The sequence below is a fragment of the Lynx rufus genome, unplaced genomic scaffold, assembly GCF_022079265.1.
Source record: "Lynx rufus isolate CCGP_SWC_20201006 ecotype Redwood Valley unplaced genomic scaffold, mLynRuf1.p SCAF_6, whole genome shotgun sequence".
In the NCBI taxonomy this organism is placed as follows: Eukaryota; Metazoa; Chordata; class Mammalia; order Carnivora; family Felidae; genus Lynx; species Lynx rufus.
In genome coordinates, this window is record NW_025814878.1 from 46,333,806 (window position 1) to 46,352,847 (window position 19,042).

At 38.6% G+C, this 19,042-nt stretch overlaps 1 protein-coding gene across 5 annotated transcripts in view; it reads left to right on the forward strand.

The window, feature by feature from the left end:
• CDK19 (cyclin dependent kinase 19) overlaps positions 1-19,042 on the forward strand; it is a 191,763-nt gene that overhangs the window by 129,694 nt on the left and 43,027 nt on the right. For all 5 annotated transcript variants that reach the window (XM_047101485.1, XM_047101488.1, XM_047101489.1 and 2 more), the window contains 2 exons: positions 3,831-3,941; positions 6,485-6,625. In XM_047101485.1, the coding sequence (XP_046957441.1) occupies positions 3,831-3,941; positions 6,485-6,625 (252 nt within the window). The remainder of the gene's footprint in view (positions 1-3,830; positions 3,942-6,484; positions 6,626-19,042) is intronic.

A 19,042-nucleotide genomic window follows, 5' to 3' on the forward strand; every position in this document is an offset into this window, starting at 1 on the left:
TAATAGCCAAAAGGTGGAATCAACCCAGATATCCATGGAATGATGGAAGGGATGAATAGATAAATAAATGTGGTATGTACATACAATGGAATATTATTTAGCCTTTGAAAGGAAAGAAATTCTGACATATGCTATAACATGGATGAGCCCTGGAGACATGTTAAAGAAGCCAGACACAGAAAGACAAATGTTATATGATTCCACTTACATGAGGTACCTAGAATAGTCAAATCATAGAGGTAGAAAGTAGAGTTTCTCAGGGGCCATATTGTTTAATGGTACTGAGTTTCAGTTTGAGATGCTAAAAAAGTTTTAAGAAAGGATAGTGGCGATTGTTGCACAACAGTGTGAATATACTTAATGCCATTGAACTGTACAGTGAAAAATGGTTAAAATGATAAATTTTGTGTTATGTATATTTTACTACAATAAAAAAAAGAACCTAGAAAGCGAAAGACCTAGAAATACATTGCTGCTGTAAGAAAGATAAAGAAAGATTTCTACATACTAACATTGATGGATTGAGGGATCAATTGAGGGATTTCTGATATTGAGGGATTTCTAAGATAGATTGTGCTAAGAAAAAGTTAAGTGCTATCTTTTGAGTAAATAAGGACAGATTAAAAATATATATTCCATTTGCTTTATTTCCATAAAGAAACACTGGAAGGATTAATTAATAAAAGTTGTTAATTCCAGCAGGCAACAGGGACTAGGGTCACTAGGGGCAGGAGTGGTAATGAGGTATCTTTTAAGTACTTTTGATTTTTGGATTGTATTACCTATTCAAAATAATGTTGAAATATGGGAGTTAAAGTGGCTTCATTGTAGAGGGATCACCGATTTGTAGTCACAGAAAACATAATTTTTTAGAGATATTGATTAAATATTGCTACATGTGATATCCCCTCCCCCATACAAGTCAGAGCCTAGTTTAGATGCAGAAGTGAGTCTCACTTTCCCTTCCACTGCAGGCAACAAAGACAACGTATTTTGGGTAGAGACATAATAAAGCCAAACTTTCTAAGTTCATTACTATTGAGAGAAAGAGAGGGTAACAAGGCATTGCACCTGCAGTGAGGCTTCTTACCAGTGTCCAAGCGCTTGAAGGTTGACCATGGCAAGTGGGGTCATTAAATGTATTAACCCACTGAGTCTGGGAGCCTAAAATATTCAAAAGCAGGAAACTGGATATAGCTCTGCATCCCTCCAAAATGCCACTTTCTCTGATTCAGTCATTAATTAGGAGCCTGTTTTGTCTAATATTTGCATCTGAAGCAAGAAGCAGGGTTGTTTAACATTTCTTAGGCAGAGGGAACAGATAGCAGCTGATAGCTGAGCACCCATTTAATCGCCCTCCTCTCTCCCTCCCCACCAAGGGAGTAGGACTATTATATCTTCCCCGGATATTTCCTTCCAGCTCCTCCTTCTACCTAGATCCGATAGGAAATACGGATAGAATCCTGAGGCAGACTGTGAAAAGTAGACGGCTGTCTAGGCAGCTCAGCCCATCCTAACTCTGTTTCGGGGCATGTGGTTTGAGGGAGAACCCAGGGAGTCATATCTGGGAACCACGCCCAAATTAGAGCTGGTAGAGCACCTTCCAGGAAGGTGGTCAAAGTGCAGGTGAAGAGAAAGAGCTGAAGTACAGAGCCAAAATAAGAGAATTGAAGAACTGGGAAACCTGACGTCAAAAGTAGTGAAGAATTAGGCAGCTGGGAAGTAATTTATAAAAGTTCCAGAGATGGAGTTCACACGATTTTTACAGAATTCCAGCACAGGCATGCAAGGTATACTTTACTTATTTAAAGTTATTAGAATGGGTAGGCAATTCATTTTTCTCTGGTCTTGTTGATCTGTTTATATGTCTGTCTTGCCCAGTACACTGTAGGAATTGAAGACAAGGACTTCAGCCATAATGGAAAAAGCATGGACTTTGGAATTAGGCAGATCTATTTAAATCCGAACCTCTTCTCTTTCTAGGTGTTTGATATTAGTCAAGTTATTTTTATTACACTGGACTTCAGGTTCCATGTACATCATAGGATAGTTGTAAGAATTAAATGAGAGAAAAACATGTGTGTGTGTGTGTGTGTGTGTGTGTGTGTGTAATCATCTTACAAAGTATTCAGTAGAAATGTTGCTCCCTCTCCCTTTTTGTATCTGCCACAGAGTTTTATATTTAAAAGACATTCAGGGGCACCTCGGTGGCTCAGTCAGTTGAGTGTCCAACTCTTGATTTCTGCTTGGGTCAGGATCCCAGTGTTGTGGGATCGAGCCCTGTGTCAGGCTCAGCACTGAGTATGGAGCCTGCTTAGAATTTTCTCTCTCCCTCTGCCCCTGCCCCCGCTCACATGCACACACTCTCTCTCTTTCTCTCAAATAAAATACAAAATAAATAAAAGACTGGGGCGCCTGGGTGGCTCAGTCCGTTAAGCGTCCGATTTTGGCTCAGGTCATGATCTCACTGTTCGTGAGGTCGAGCCCCACGTCGGGTTCTGAGCTGACAGCTCGGAGCCCGGAGCCTACTTTGGATTCTGTGTCTCCCTTTCTCTCTGCCCCTCCCCCATTCATGCTCTGTCTCTGTCTCTCAAAACTGAATAAAAGTTAAAAAAATTAAAAAAATAAATAAAAGACATTCAAAATATCAAATTGAATATGTTTGTGTTAAATCTGAACCCTGGTTAAGGACAGCCTGTGGCAAGCATGTTTATAGGCTTTCATCTTGGACAGATAAAGTTATTGTTGCTAAATATTTTATCAGGCAACTGCCTGTTAAGTGCCAGGTGCTAAGTTTTCACTTGCTGATCCGGTCTATCTTTTTATGATTTCCTTGTTTATCACGGTGCAGCTTCTACTCTGTGCGGGCTTATCCTTTCTCTATTTATAGGACCTCTTCTCCACACCAATTGTTTTTTTTTAATCAGTGGGTATGAGAGATTATCTTATACTCACTGCTTTCGTAAAAAAAAAACCTCAACCACATGCTCTAGTGTAGGGATTGTCAAATATCTTTCCTTCTTTTGTCAAATATTTATTGAGCACATACTGTGTGAGAGTAGATATAGATATTATTAATATGTAGTTCCTGTCCCCCAACAGTAAAAAAGATAGGCACATTCCAAAATATATTTAATCATTTAGTGATAAGATATTACTTTTGTTTACCATTTTACATATTACTACTTAAAATGATCCCATTTTATTTTATTTATTTTAAAATGTTTATTTACTTATTTTGACAGATCATAAACATGAGCAGGGGAGGGGCAGAGAGAAAGGGAGAGAGAGAATCCCAAGTAGGTTCCACGCTGCAGGGCTTGATCTCACAACCTTGAGATCATGACTTGAGCTGAAATCAAGAGTCAGGTGCTCAAACTGAACCACCCAGGCAACCCAAAGTGATCCCACTTAGAAACATACACATACACATAGAAAAAGAATCGAAGGATATGCACCAAGGTGTTGACAGAACTTATCTCTGAGTAGGGGTATTTTTTTTTTTTTAATGTTTATCTATTTGTTTTGAGAGAGAGAGCACACACAAGTAGGAAGGGGCAGAGAGAGGAGAGAGAATCTCACGCAGGCTCTACACTGTCAGCACAAAGCCCGATGTGGGGCTTGAACCCAGGAACCGTGAGATCATGACCTGAGCCAAAATCAAGAGTCGGACAACCAGCTGAGCTTCCCAGTCGCCCCAGTAGGGTTTTTTTTTTTTCCTTTTATTTTGCTTAAATTTTCAAAGATTTCACTTTCAACTTATAGAAAGTTCATCATTCCCCCCTCCTTGCTAGCAGGAGAGTGACCCCTCTTCTTTCTCTTGCATTCAGCTTTTGCGAGAATTGAAGCACCCTAATGTGATCGCATTGCAGAAGGTGTTCCTTTCTCACAGTGACAGGAAGGTGTGGCTGCTCTTTGATTATGCAGAACATGATTTGTGGGTAAGTTTAAATTCACTTTATTTTTAGGACTCTTTTCATCTGGGTATGGAGAAACAAATGTATGCACTGCATATTACTAATGCACGTAAAACAAAACTTGCTCTGTTGACCAGAGTTCAAAATAAATATAATAAATGCAAATGCAATATAAAAAAATTAAAAAAAATAAATGCAAATGCAGATTTAAAAGAATTTGAGCAATGAACATTATCATGTTATTATACTGAGAAGATAGTATTTGTAATATTCAGAAATTTTACTTCAGAAAGTGTTAATGTGTATGAAACTGTGATTTTATGCAAGTAATTAATGGCAGTTTACTGATATGTGTAGTGAAAATGGCTTTCTTTTGTGGTACACACTGTAGTTCAAGTTTCACCAGTTATATACTTGTGAATAATTTCCCTAAGTTAAGGTCAATCTCTTGCAACATTTTGGCATTTAAAACCGACTCCACAAAATAGAGGTACATACATGGTTTTAGAAACATTAGCCCCAAATTCCAATTCTAAAGTTTTTAAGTTGGGAATCAAGATGCTTAAACATTTTATCCAAGGAGTTGCTAAAAGTAAAAAAAAAATCAAACTTGGCCGGAAGTTCAAATTTTGGGTAATTAAATTCTGACTTAACATAGTGCGGTTTGTCATCTACATAAAGTCACACATCTGTTTAGGAATAACTTTGACAGACTTCTCGGTCTTTAAGGAGCTTTCAGAGTTTATGCTATTACAGCATATTGATAACAGTGTCCAGTGAATTTTTCTCCATTCTTTTCATGGATATTCATAAAAATGATGTTTTCCCCATTTCTCCGGGTCCTTTGTGGGTTTGGATCCAAGAGTTACTTGATAAATGTACGTACTTCACCTTGAACATCAGTGGTATGATGAAAGAACATGCAGTGCATTGGACTGATTGGGTCCTGTAGAACCATGTCATTTGTAACATGATGGCCCTTAGCCACGTGTGCCTAGTGAGCACCTGAAGTGTAGCTGGTCTAAATTGAGATGTACTGTAAATATAAAATACACACGGACTTTTGAAGACTTAGTATGAAAAAAAAAATCTCATTAATATTTTTTATTTTGATTCTGTGTTGCAATGATAATATTTTGAATAAGCTGGGTTAATTAAAATATACTACATTAATTTTACCTGTTTCTTTTTTTTTTTTCTTTTGCTGTGGCTATAAAATGTTGAAAGTTATATATGTGTAGCTCCTATTATATATTTTCTGGATACTGCCCCTCCATATAAACCCTAATTTTCTATTAGTTCCTTAAATAAAGTACATGTTGTTAAACAGCTTATGAAAAAGCAAGAAAGCTCTGTTAATAGGTTAAAATTTTTCTATGCCATTTGGCCATTTTTAAGTTAGTGGAGCATTATTGACAGCTTTACCAGTGTTGTTCAATAGGGGTTTACATGACCTTTATTTTTTTTTAATTTTTTTTAATGTTTTTATTTATTTTTGAGACAGAGAGAGACAGAGCATAAGCAGGGGAGGGGCAGAGAGAGAGGGAGACACAGAATCTGAAGCAGGCTCCAGGCTCTGAGCTGTCAGCACAGAGCCTGATGGGGGGCTTGAACTCACGGGCTGTGAGATCATGACCTGAGCCGAAGTTGGTCCCTCAACTGACTGAGCCACCCAGGCGCCCCTACATGACCTTTAATACCCATCATGTTGTGTTTTGCACAGGGGTGAGGCAAAGATGGAGGTGGAGGTTTGGGGGACAGGTAGCATATCTTCCCTATCAAAATGATGTTATCATAACCTACAAAATAACATGTGGTCATAAAAATTTGAATATAGTGATCCAGTTGTATTTATTTCAATGAGGTTGAATTCCGCTTTTTTCTCTCCTTCCTCCTTTCTAATGATTTCCTATTTAATATTAACTACTAGGAATATATCCTCATTTCATCCTATGCCAAAAGAAGGTAGACTTTTGCAATAATTCAAATGTACACATAGTCAGTGACATTATACAGATTTACTAAGTGCTAACTTTTTATACAGTAGTAAAGATTTAAGGGCATGTAGTTGGCTCGGTTGGTAGAGCATGTAACTCTTGATCTCAGGGTCATGAGTTTGAGCCCCATGTGTGGCATGGAGTTTACTTAAAATAAAATATTTTAAAAAATATAGTAAAGAATTATAGAGTATTTTTTTCTTCTCTTTTAATCTTTCATTCTGTCAGTAGAGAATACAACTAATACTATTTTTTTTTCAAAAAAAAATACTAGTACTGTTTTTATGCAGTCTTTTAAGTATCAGTGCTTTTTACCTTTTGGTTCTATTTAATGAAAATCTTACTGGTTTCAGTAAATCTAGTTATTATACCCACAATAACATTGTCACACTCACCCCCAGTATAGGTCCCTTATCATTCAAATTATTTTTCTTTGTGTCATTATTGGCCTTTAATAAGTAATTTTTAAATGTAGAGAATTCATTGTAGACTTGATTGTGTTTTATTGATACAAATATTAGCAGAGACTATATGTTATAATAGTATGTTTTATTTTTTTTTAATTTTTAGCACATTATTAAGTTTCACCGTGCATCAAAAGCAAATAAAAAGCCCATGCAGTTGCCAAGATCTATGGTCAAATCATTACTTTACCAGATTCTTGATGGTATCCATTACCTCCATGCAAATTGGGTGCTTCACAGAGATCTGGTAAGTATGTTTCTTTTAAATTGATCAATATGGGTTTTTTTGACCTCTTTTTAAAAATACCTTTTCTTCTTGGTACAATTATTATGAACATTGATTATAGAAAATTTTGAAAATACATAAAACCAAAAAAGAAGGAAATAAAAATCACCCATAAGCCTACGCTTAAAGAGTACCCTTATTAACATTTGGTATATGTTCTTTCATTATATTTATGCATAGCTATAAAATGTGTGGTTTTCAATGCATAATTGGTATAATCTTAATGGAATAGTCACATGTAAAATAAGTACCTTTCAGTCCATTTTGTTCTTCACATTATTGCTCATTTTCAGTAAAAATATTAATAATTAAATATTGAGTTCTTACTGTTTTTTTCCCTTAAGAGCTAAACGGAAATAATGACCCTGCATCCAGTAAATAGAACGTTGTCAGTATTATCAATAAAGGTTGTTATCAGTATTATGAACAAATCAAATGTTTGATTTTACCTTTTTTTCAGTACACATGTAACAAACATTTGTTAATGTCAGATTCTATGCCAGTTATCTTTGCATTGTTGTTATTTTAGTTTATGTTGATGAGATTTTTTTTTTGTTTATTTGTAAGAAAATATGGGTACTGAATAGTTGTAATAATCATGAGTTTAAAATTGGAAGTTTTGTTCCTAACTCTCCTTGAAAAAATGGTTTCAAGATCATTATTTCTTAGGCTTTTGGAGATTCTAGGAATATGGTAGGGATGAATCTAGGTCAACTCAGTTTTACTAATTGAGGAAAAGTATTTATTATAGAAAGGAATGAATACACAAGAAGATCTAGTTAGTACCTGTGGCTACATTGTCAGGCCTTGTCATCTGACTTGACCGTCTCTTGCTGTGGCATTGAAGATAAATTGGAGCCAAATGCCAGTGACCACAAAGATGGGTTTACCATTTCAACAGATGCATTTCACCTCATAATTTTGAACTGTAAAGTTCTCAAAGACTTCCACCTATCCACTTTACTATTAACCATGAATCAGCACATTTTTCTGTGGTTACATGAGGTTGTTCTAGATCAAACCCTCTCCTTCATTAATTTTTTATGTAATTAACATAAGCTATGTGAGTTATTTTTGAGGTCATGATCACGTTTGAATCATCGATCAAAATCTTTTATTGAAGACTGACTAATTTCAACTCTTCTCTTTTTTCACAACACTGTGTATTTTATTCTCAATAACATAGATTCACAGATTTTATTTCTGATGTTGTCGCCTGAGTGTCCACTGGGACTAAAACTCAGGATGACTGGGACCTGGTTTTCTCTTTGTTGGCTTGCTGCTGCTTTAATGTCTATATTAGTTATGGCATCACCCTTTTCTCAGCCTAGAAAGTTCTTTTACCCCTTGCAAACCCTTGCACTGTACATCTAGGCCTTGCCTGGTCTTGTCAGTTTCATCTCTAAACTCTCTCTTCCATCTGTCTATTTCCATCTCTAGTGCCTCATTCCTAGTTCAGGCCTTTATTATCTCTTTCTTGCGGTATGGTACTAGCCTCTTAACTTGTCTCCTTGCAAACAATCTCTTTCCCTTCCATCCACTGTAGACCTTCTGGATAATTACACAGCTCCTGATCAAGAACTTTGAAATAGTTCCTCATTGCTTACAGACTAAAGCTCTAGTTCCTTATTGGGCTTTCAAGGTCATAGCAGATATAGCTCCAACTGTCTTTAGAATTTTTCTTTATCCCAATCCTGTAATCTTTCACTTACAGTATACCATTAAACTATTGATTGTCCCCTGTGTCATCCTGAGATTTCCTGCCTCAATGACCTTTATTTATTACCCCATCTGTACATATTCAAATACTACTTGTCTGTGAGGACTTGCACAAATGTTAAAACTTATCCTCATATCCATTCCTACTTGGAAATAAGATCTCCTTTTTTTTTTTTTTTAATGTTTATTTATTTTTGAGAGCGAGAGAGACAGAGTGTGAATTGGGCAAGGGCAGAGAGAGAGAGGGAGGCACAGAATCCAAAGCAGCCTCCAAGCTCTGGACACAGAACCCGACGTGGGGCTTGAACTCACAAACTGTGAGATCATGACCTGAAGCGAAGTCGGACGCTTAACCGACTGAGCCACCCAGGCGCCCCAATAATCTCTCCTTCTTGTTGGTTGCCGTTGTACTTCTTTACTTCTCTTACGACACTTATCTGTTAGTATTATAGTGGCTGTCTTAGATCATCTTCTAGACCATACACTTCTTGAGAGAGCAGGGTCTACGAATCATTTTGGCACACTAGCAGTACTCGAGTACACAACAGGTACTGAGTAAATATTTCCTCAGTGAATTAATATGAGTAAGAATAGATTCTTACGGTATGCTTCTGGATCAAGTAACATATTTATACTTCAACACACTGTCCTCAATAAACATTTATTATTACCTTGTGTGTTTAAAGCAAGGATATATGGGGACAGTACACATACGATTGCATTAAAGACCTTCTCCGGAGTTTACTCTCAGAGAAGAAACACGACATACGCATAAACAGTTATGCTGTAAGATAGATGAGAAAGATGGTGATCATGGCTACGTGATAGGCACAGATTAAATGCTACTCAAGCTTAGAAGAGGTTATGAGGAGGGGATGAGGGAAAGTTTCAAGAGAGCTGCCACTTGAGCTAGACGTTGAAGTAGGAATCTACCCTGTGAGAGCCTACTCAGTTCTTTTTGCTGATCATGAGTACTGATAGCTGGACCACATTGTCATGGTTTTGCCAAAGTATTTTCAGGAGTAGAAGATTTAAACTGTATGTTTACTTGAGATGGATTCTCTAGTAAGTATAGAAATACAAAGCGTATCACATATGAATGTGGTGTTGAAAGCATGATGAGAACATGCAAAAAATTATTTTTTGTGCAATAGAGTTGCAGTTTCAGTCGGTGAGTGGTTTTTCTTAATGCTTCGTTTCCCATTGACATAAGAAATTGGGCTTTACACTATTTGTTAGTCACAATTATTTCAGAGTATATACTGTCTCTGCAAGATCCAGAGTTAAAGGTGTTAGAGTAAATGTGAATTTGCAATGTAATAATACAACCCCCCAAATTTAAAAAGTAAATAAAAAATCAGTGTTTTGGACTTTAAAAAAGAAGCATTATATCATCAAAGAAGGTTGGGGTTTTTCTTTTAAAAAATTTTTTTTTTTTTGACGTTTATTTTTGAGACAGAGAGAGACAGAGCATGAACGGGGGAGGGGCAGAGAGAGAGGGAGACACAGAATCGGAAACAGGCTCCAGGCTCTGAGCCATCAGCCCAGAGCCTGACGCGGGGCTCGAACTCACGGACTGCAAGATCGTGACCCGAGCTGAAGTCAGATGCTTAACCGACTGAGCCACCCAGGCGCCCCAAGTTTGGGGTTTTCATTGTGATTGATTATATATCTGTAATAGTAGTTAGCTATGTCATATGGATCCTAAAATTTACCAGAAGTAGAGAATTTAAACAAAGTCACTAAAAATATTACTTACATTGAGGAATTGCTTTAAAAAGAAAGGAGAAGAGGAGCTAAATATATTTATCTTGGCTGAGACAATGAAGTAGAGACATAAGTCTATAAATATTTGGAACTTGTAAACACCAAGGGAAAAAAGATGTATTTTAATTTTATAGCAGGATATAGCTAAGAGTAAGAAGATGAAATATAGGATGACTCACTTTTATGAGATTACTGTTCGGGTAGGTTGGAAGGATGCCAAGATAAATAGTTGATCCTGTTTTCAAAATTATGAGCTCCTGGGGAGTAAGGATCATATCTTACTAATTTTTGTATTCCTAGTGTTGGCATATTGTTTGTGCTCATAAGTTACTTGAATTTCAGCAAGGCATCTGGCAATTGCACGTTATTCTTTAGCAAAGAGAAATAGTGGCTAAATGGTTGTATTGTTAAGTAGATTTACGGCTTCTTGGTTATGAGTTTTGCTACTGGATCAGTGGCATAAACTGAACTGTGCGTTAAACCATCTCTTCATCACTTTATCATATCTCAGTACCTAAAACATGATAAATGCTAGGTCTTTATCAAATGAAAGATCTGAGTATTTGCTCTAGGGCCCTGACCTGCTCTGACTTTTATTTATTTTTTTTTTTTAATTTTTTTTTTCAACGTTTATTTATTTTTGGGACAGAAAGAGACAGAGCATGAACGGGGGAGGGGCAGAGAGAGAGGGAGACACAGAATCGGAAACAGGCTCCAGGCTCTGAGCCATCAGCCCAGAGCCTGACGCGGGGCTCGAACTCACAGACCGCGAGATCGTGACCTGGCTGAAGTCGGACGCTTAACCGACTGCACCACCCAGGCGCCCCTGCTCTGACTTTTAAAAAATATTTGTGGTGGTTCCAAACCAAAACTCTAACTTTAGTTTTGAATGGTAATTATTGTTCATAATAGTGGGTGAATTTGTACTCTTTTGAAGTCTATGAGCACAGATAACTATCTTTTGCAAACATGGTACATGGAAATTTAGTTGAGGGAGAAAGTAATTTTGTAGCCAGTAATCTTTTGGGTTTTGTTATTAGTTACCATCTACTGCACTTTTGGATTGTCAAAAAGTCACTTCTGACACAGACCTAAAGACTTACTTATTCTATTAGAGGTTAATAGTAGTAGTAGTAGTAGTAATAATAATAATAGTAATAATAATAATAAACTTGCCAATTCTTAGAGTCAAATGTAATTCAGCTGGTTAAAGGAAATGATGTAATAGATATTCTAGCTATAGAGAAATGTGTAGTGTATGACCCTGGATACTTTGTCATACTAACTAATGAAGAGCTATTTTAGTTTTGTTTTATTTTTTTCCTCATGATACCTGCTCGTTCAGGCAGAATACTTGATTTTTTTTTAAAAATTATTTTAATGCTTATTTATTTTTCAGAGAGAGAGAGCGCGCGCGCGTGCAAGTGAGCATGTGTGGGGGAGGGGCAGAGAGAGAGAGAGAGAGGGAGACACAGGATCCGAAGCAGGCTCCAGGCTCTGAGCTGTCAGCACAGAGCCCTACGGGGGGGATCGAACTCGTGACCGTAAGATCATGACCTGAGCTGAAGTCGGACACTTAACCGACTGAGCCACCCAGACACCCCCAGAATACTTGATTTTTAACAGCATTCTGGGTTGTCTATGACATGTTGGCTATGTATGTTGTAAGTCTGTATTAGTTACCTATTGTCGTATGTCAATTTGCCCCAAAACTCAGTGGCTTTCAAGACGTTTAAATATTTATCATCTCATAGGTTCTATGGGTCAGGAATCTAGGTGTGGCTTATCTGGATCCTGTTTTACAGTCTCCTTAAAAGACTGCAGTCACCTGGAGTCTTGACTGTGAAGCATCTGCTTCCTTATTCAGTCACGTGGTTGTTAGCAGGCTTCATTTCCTCCTGAGCTGATCGGTGGAAGGTGAAAGCTTTCCTTGGTTCTTTGCCACCTCAGCTTCTCCACAGACCATCTTACAACATGGCAGTTTTCTTCACCAGAGTGAGCAAACAAGATGGTGGAGAGTGTGTGTTAGCAAGATGGAAGTCGCAGTCTTCTGTTAGTGAATCATGGAAGTGACATCCCATCGCCAGAGGTCACTTTTCCAGCCCACACTCACAGGAAGTAATTACACAAGGGTGTGTTTACTGGGGGCGGGGATATTGGAAACCATGTCCGAAGCTGCCTACCACCAACTTTAAGAGACTTTAAAATGAATCCTATTATTGTCCTATTTAGTAGAAATATAAAAGAAAAATACAAGTCCCTCCTTTCCATATTAAAAAGTTGCTTGAGTGGCAAGAGGATAGTTCTGGTTCTAAAGAGCTAAAAAAATATTATAATGTACCAATTATCCCTTCCCTTTTACAAACATTCTTTAGTGATTTATTTCCAGAATTTGGCATATGTTCCTTGCATTTCCTCTCCTCTCCTGTGCCCTCCATTCCTCCTGCACCCACTATTGAACCACAAGTTTAATCTTCTTAAATCTAGAGGGTGTGTTCAACGGAGACCCAGGATTTTTCACTTTGAACCTATCTAGAGATCCCATCTTTGTTCAACTGTCTGAGGCCTACGCTTATCACTGCTACTTTCTATTCTCTTTTTCTCACATTTGTGTCAAACAGGGAAAAATGCAAAGAAAAATTTAAGTTTCCCACGGTCACTAGTGCTGCCGAGTTGTAACAGGTAGCTGACGAGAAATGTTATAGTTCTTCAGCTAAAAGAGAGCATTTGAAGACTCTTTACGAATGTCATGTATGAAAGTCCAATGTACAAAACTCACAGATGGCCTCTTTTCTACTCAGCTGGGGAAGAAGTACTGTACTGTTAATCTTTGTGAAAGTTTGATTAAAATAAGTGCTTGGCGGTTGGAGAATGGTCTAGAAATATCTGTGTGCAGCTCTTCATACCTTGTCCAACAGGGAGATACATTAAGTCTTTAATTTTGTGTATACTAAAGACGGCCTGACAAGGTAAATGTGCCACACTGCAAAGACACCCTTAAAATCTGACTGGAGCCATCATGCTGGCATTTTGAAGAATTTTAGTACTGTTTTAGAGTTTAGCCTCGCTTAGTTCTTACGAAATGGGAGCTTGGAGATCTTAAACTTAAAAAACATATATACATTTCTAGGAAAACTAATCTTGATCCATAAGCCTCAGTTTACTCATTTATAAAATTGAAATAATGATAGGGACTTTGTACAGTTGTTCATCTCCTAGTCTTAGCTCCAGAGTTCCTGAATTCCTCCTAATTTCCATTCTGTAGAAGCTTCTGTACATTATTCTGGATCCCACCAGCAATCCAGAGATGCCCATTCTTTCAACTGACTTTCCCAGGATTCCTTTATTTTTTTAATTTTATTTTGAAAAAATTTTCAAATGTTTATTTTTGAGAGAGAGAAACAGAGTCAGGGAGGGGCAGAGAGAGAAGGAGACACAGAAGCTGAAGCAGGCTCCATGCTGTTAGCACAGAGCCTGATGCCGGGCTCAGACTCATGAACTGTGAGATCATGACCTGAGCCGAGGTCGGATGCTCAACTGACTGAGCCACCCAGGTGTCCCACTCTCCTCCCCCGCCCCGCCACCACAGTTCCTTTAGCCTACAACTCTAGCCCTTTCTTCTTTACAGAGTGGAGCCCTATCTGTTTATTATTTTTTATTTGATTTATTAAATTAACATGCTAATTAAAGAATTATGGCAGAAAGTGGTATTTATTTTAATATGACTTAATCATTATAATTTCTTTTAGAATTCAGAGCTAACAACGAAAAAGGAAAATATGGCCTGGTTATTTTCCAACTTGCAATTTCAGGTGACTTTGGACAATTACAGATCTTGTCATGCTGAAGAATTACACTGGGGTTGCTGCTGGTGACCTTTGGTTCCTTACTAGTTCCTTAGAGCTGGGCCCTTGAGAGTCTGTGGCCCAGCAGTTCATGTCTCCAGCCTGAAGGCCTTTGATGGTAGTGATGTCATCCCTGTGCAGGGACTCCTGTTCTGCCAGTACACAGGGCCTTGTGACGATCAGGTGAGATAGTGTTTCTCAAGGTGCTCTAGATACTGTGACATATACCTGTGTCACAGGTGGGCTGTGATTTTTTTGGCATGACAGGTTTTCCGTCATCCACAACCACAGCCCAGTCATGGGAGTGTTCTGCAGAATACACATCTGTCCATTTGAGTTGAAGTGTAATGTCCCATCTGTTCCATAGACAGGTGATACACACTAAGAATTACACTTCTAAGAGGGCCAGCTTCAAAGGGGATGAGGCCTCTTAAGGTTCAGCTCAGGGACAGGGCTCTTTTGATGATCCCTGTCAGACAAACACAGTACCGTAGCCTGTACTGACAAACCCATGTATCTAGAAGGTGGTTTGCCAAACTAACTTCAAAGTCGCTAAGAGATGATAGTCCAGATACATTCCACAGTGGCAGGAATAGCAGGAGCTGGTTAAGAATCAAGGGCTACAGACAGGACCCCCAGCACTTTGAGGCCTGTGTTTAAAACTGAAGAACCATTTCAGGCATACTATTTTATTAAATTACTATTATTGAGGTAGAATTTGCATATAACAAGATGTACCCATTTTAGTTACAAATTGATCAGTTTGGACAAATGTATATACCAGGGTGATCACTACCACAGGCATCCTGTGTGACTGGCACCATAGGATGATTCAGGATCTCTTATTGAAAGTGATGGTGTCTTCATCAAGAAGGGATCTTATATGCATGAACTGATTATTTCTTTGGGAGATTGCATATGGTGATTATTTTGGGTGATAAGATTCTCGACTAAGCATTCATCTAAGTAGAAGCCTTCTGGAGGTGAGGGCCATAAATCAATTAAGTGTTGTGCATTTTCCAGGTCCACTTTTGTTCTCATAACCCTGGCCTGCAGTGCATTTCTTAGAGACTTGAGTTCTAATCCTGGGTCTGCCACTGTCCAGGGACAGTGAACTTGGTTAAGGTTGTAGTTCTTTCCCCTTGGTGTCTTCATGAGTGACGCAAGAGGGCTCAGTTTCATAATTTCTACCTCTGACATCCTTCTTTTTTTGGGCAAAAGTTCTCACATATTTATTACTGAACCAACCTACTGGTGCAAAAGCATAGTAACAGAGAACGATCATTGTCCTGAATAAAACATGTCTATTGTTCAGGTAGGCATGATGTTTACAGAGTGAGAGGATGTGAGCACATGACCTTCATGCAGCAGAAACACAGGTGCAATCCCATATAGACCCAGGTTGGTTCTTCTCTCATGTCTCCTTTTGGAGCCGCACCTGATTTTCTCACCAGTTTTCACCTGCAGGCACTGGGGAATGGGACAATTCTGCTTTTGATTCTGAAAGTCTCGTGAGAAGACTTGGCCAGGAAAAGTCATCCGCACCCATCACCGTGGTGGAGAAAAGGAGAAAGGAGCTCTACCTCTGACATTCTTAATTGTCATGATAATAAGACTGAATTATTTGATTTGAATATGAATGTCACAAATGTAAATCAAAAACTACTTTCTACTAGCATTGCTTCTCTGAGGACGGATTGTACTCATTAATGAGTAAGATAGAATCTGAATGTCTGTGCAGCACTCGTGCTGGCATTGCCATCAGTGTGGGATTTATCTTGATTATACTCTTAGTGACCTTGCAGTTAGTTAGGTAAATAGCCTTCTAGATACCTGTGTTTGTCTTGCATTAAGCTTTTTATAATGGCTGCTTTTTATTGGTTCTTGTTCGAGAAAAGAAAACCTTATCTCTGCTGTTCAGGCCTATAACCACTCCTAAAAGGCTGGAACAAAGAAGTGTATTGTTAACTGTTGTTTGGTGCTGGGGTGGCAGGCATTGTTTATTATGAACACCCAGGTTTGATTAACATAGATTATTCAGATTGACCTACTACAGATCCCCCTAGACCATTTTAAGGTAACATGAAATGAATCACAGCATTTAATATTATAGTCTACTCCTGAGTTACAGATAGCTTGCACCTAGTTGTAGATATGTAATTTTGAACTGAGAAAGGCATTTTTGCTTAGAAACAGTTACGTTCTCTGAATACAAAGGCCTGTTCAACCCACAATATAGCTATAAAGTGTGACACTTATAGAACTCTGAAACCTAATTGTCATTTTAACTACATTATTATTTATAACAGGATTTCTGTGAAGGAAGTGCTGGTTTACAGAGTTAAGAATATTTGCTGTACAAACACTTTGACCTCCTAATATGTACCGGGCGCCATGTTGGGCACTGGGTATACACGGATAAATAAAATACAATCCCTTCCCTCAGTGAATGCATGGTGGAGAAGATACACAAACGGATCAGCATAAAACAGAAAGGTTTTGAAAAGACATTATGAGGTGCAGTCGGGGATTGGCTGTGCATAAAGTACTGAGAGCACAGGAGGAGAGCACCTGACCAGTTGGGATGGGGGCCGTCTTTGAGGACTCACACTGAGCTGAATCTAAAGGATGAGTAGATATTTAGAAGATGAAGGGGGCATTCCAGGCAGAGGAGACAGCTTAAATAAGGGCACGGGGTAAGAAACTGCAAGCACGTTGGTATCACTGAAGCAAAGCAAGAAATGGTGAAAGAAGCAGCAGAAGAGAAAAGTAGGGACCCAATCATGGTTAATCTTCACCGGCATGTTTTGAAGCATGGACTTTTCCTGTGGTCAGTTGGAGCTGAGCCGGTCAGGTTTCCGCTTAGGATAGACCACTCACACCGGGGTACGGAGAGTGGGTCGGAAGGTGCAGGGATGGCAGTTTTATCAGGCTATTGTAATCAGCGGGTTGAGAAATGATGAAGGCCTGGCTGAGGTAATCAAGTGAGGAGGGGAAATAGTCGACAAATATTTAGGAAGTAAGATAATCAGATCTGAGGATTAGATAGATTTGAGGGATAAAGGACAGGGTGTTCCGACTTCTGCTTTTGTTGATTGAGAAGAGAATACCAGAAAAACAGGAAAAATTCAGTTTGAACACGCGAAGTTTGAGAGGATTGTGGAGATGGCCAGCGTACCGTTTGACGTAACCGTAAGCCATATAGAAGTTTGGAGATGTATGGTTATGGATTCGAGAGTCATTAGCATATGGGTGGTTGCTGAAACTCCAGAATAAACCAAAATCAGATTTTTTAAAAACCTGTTCTATCCACAAGCAGAGTGTTCCTATGAAATCTTTTGGAAGCTGAAATGGAGGAAAGTGAAGAAGTACTAACCACTGATTTACATGGAAAATTTTTTGAGCATTCCCAGACCCCCAAAATAACCTCTCTCAGGCTTTTCTGATGCCTTAGGACACATCTCGCTAACAGATGCACAAAATAAATCCAGAGAAAGAACAGATGTTCCTAGTTGAAAGCTATGGCAGGCTGATGCTGAGTGTGGTCTTGGGGAAGGAGCCCGGTGGGGGCCGTCTCCCTGCTCGGGGCGTGCTGGCTCTGTGAGGGCTGCTGCAAAGCAAATGCTAAATGCTGTTTTCACTTTTCACCTTTTTTCCTAAAAGCAAAAATCCTCTTCATGTATCTTTCAGTTAGAAAGAAATAGGTATTAATGCAGATTTTTTGTAAAAGTAAAGTGGTATAACTGAACTTTTGAAAAGCAGGGGATACCCATATTCAGAAGTGAGCTTGGCATGTTTTGGGGAAGGTACTGACTCTAGTTTCTTGCAACTTCATTCATGCATTCATTTATATTTTTATTTTTTCCTTAAGATTTTATTTTTAAGTAATCTCCACACCCAATGTGGAGCTCAAACTCGCAGCCCCACGGTCAAGAGTCACATGCTCCACCAACTGAGCCAGCCATGCGCCCCACAGTTTCTTTTAAAATTGAAAACTTTCCAAAAAAAAATTGAAAACTTTCAGGGCACCTGGGTGTCTCAGTTGGTTAAGCGCCGACTGCGGCTCAGGTCACCATCTCACAGTTCATGGGTTTGAGCCCCGTGTTGGGCTCCGTGCTGACAGCTCAGAGCCTGAAGCCTGATTTGGACTCTTTGTCTCCCTCTCTCTCTGCCCCTCCCCTGCTCACGCTCTGTCTCTGTCTCTCAAAACTAAATAAATGTTAAAAAAAATTTTTTTTAAAAATTGAAAACTTGCCTACCAAAAGACCATGAGTACTAACCACTGACAATTTTTATTCACTCATCCAATAAATGTTTATTAAATATTAAGTCCCTGGATTTCAGCAGATACAAAAAGCGGTGACAGAAATATCCTCCCTGCCCTTTGGGAGGTTCCAGTCATAATGATCAGATTCTTCATATATGTAAACCCTCTGCTATCAATGAGGTTATTTTAAGGGGTAAACAGGGATGATAAAGTGACTCTATTAGCAAATGACTGTTGTGTTTGCTAAATGATAAAAGAAACAACAACATATTTATCTCCCCCTTAGTTCGCTGCTCGATTTGTTACGACACAGAATCTGTTTTGTTCAAGGTGAACAATGGAGAACAGAATAAAGAAAGGCACAAACACTGATGGTTTTCTCCTGGAATGTACTTTTGTATCAGATGTGAGGAGAGTTGTGTGCTACTACATTTATTTTTTATTTATTTATTTAGTTTGTTTTTTTTTTAAATTTTTTTTTAATGTTTATTTATTTTTGAGAGAGAGAGCATGAGCAGGGGAGGAACAGAGAGATAAGGAGACACAGAATCTGAAACAGGCTCCAGGCTCTGAGCTGTCAGCACAGAGCCCAACGCGGGGCTCGAATTCATAAACCATGAGATCATGACCTGAGCCGAAGCCGGATGCTCAACAAACTGAGCCACCCAGGCGCCCCAACTACATTTAAATAAAAGAATAGTTGTAGCCATCAATACTAGGTTAGCACTATTCATTGTTTAAAAACTAGTCTGATTGATGTTCTGATTGGTTTTGTCCCTA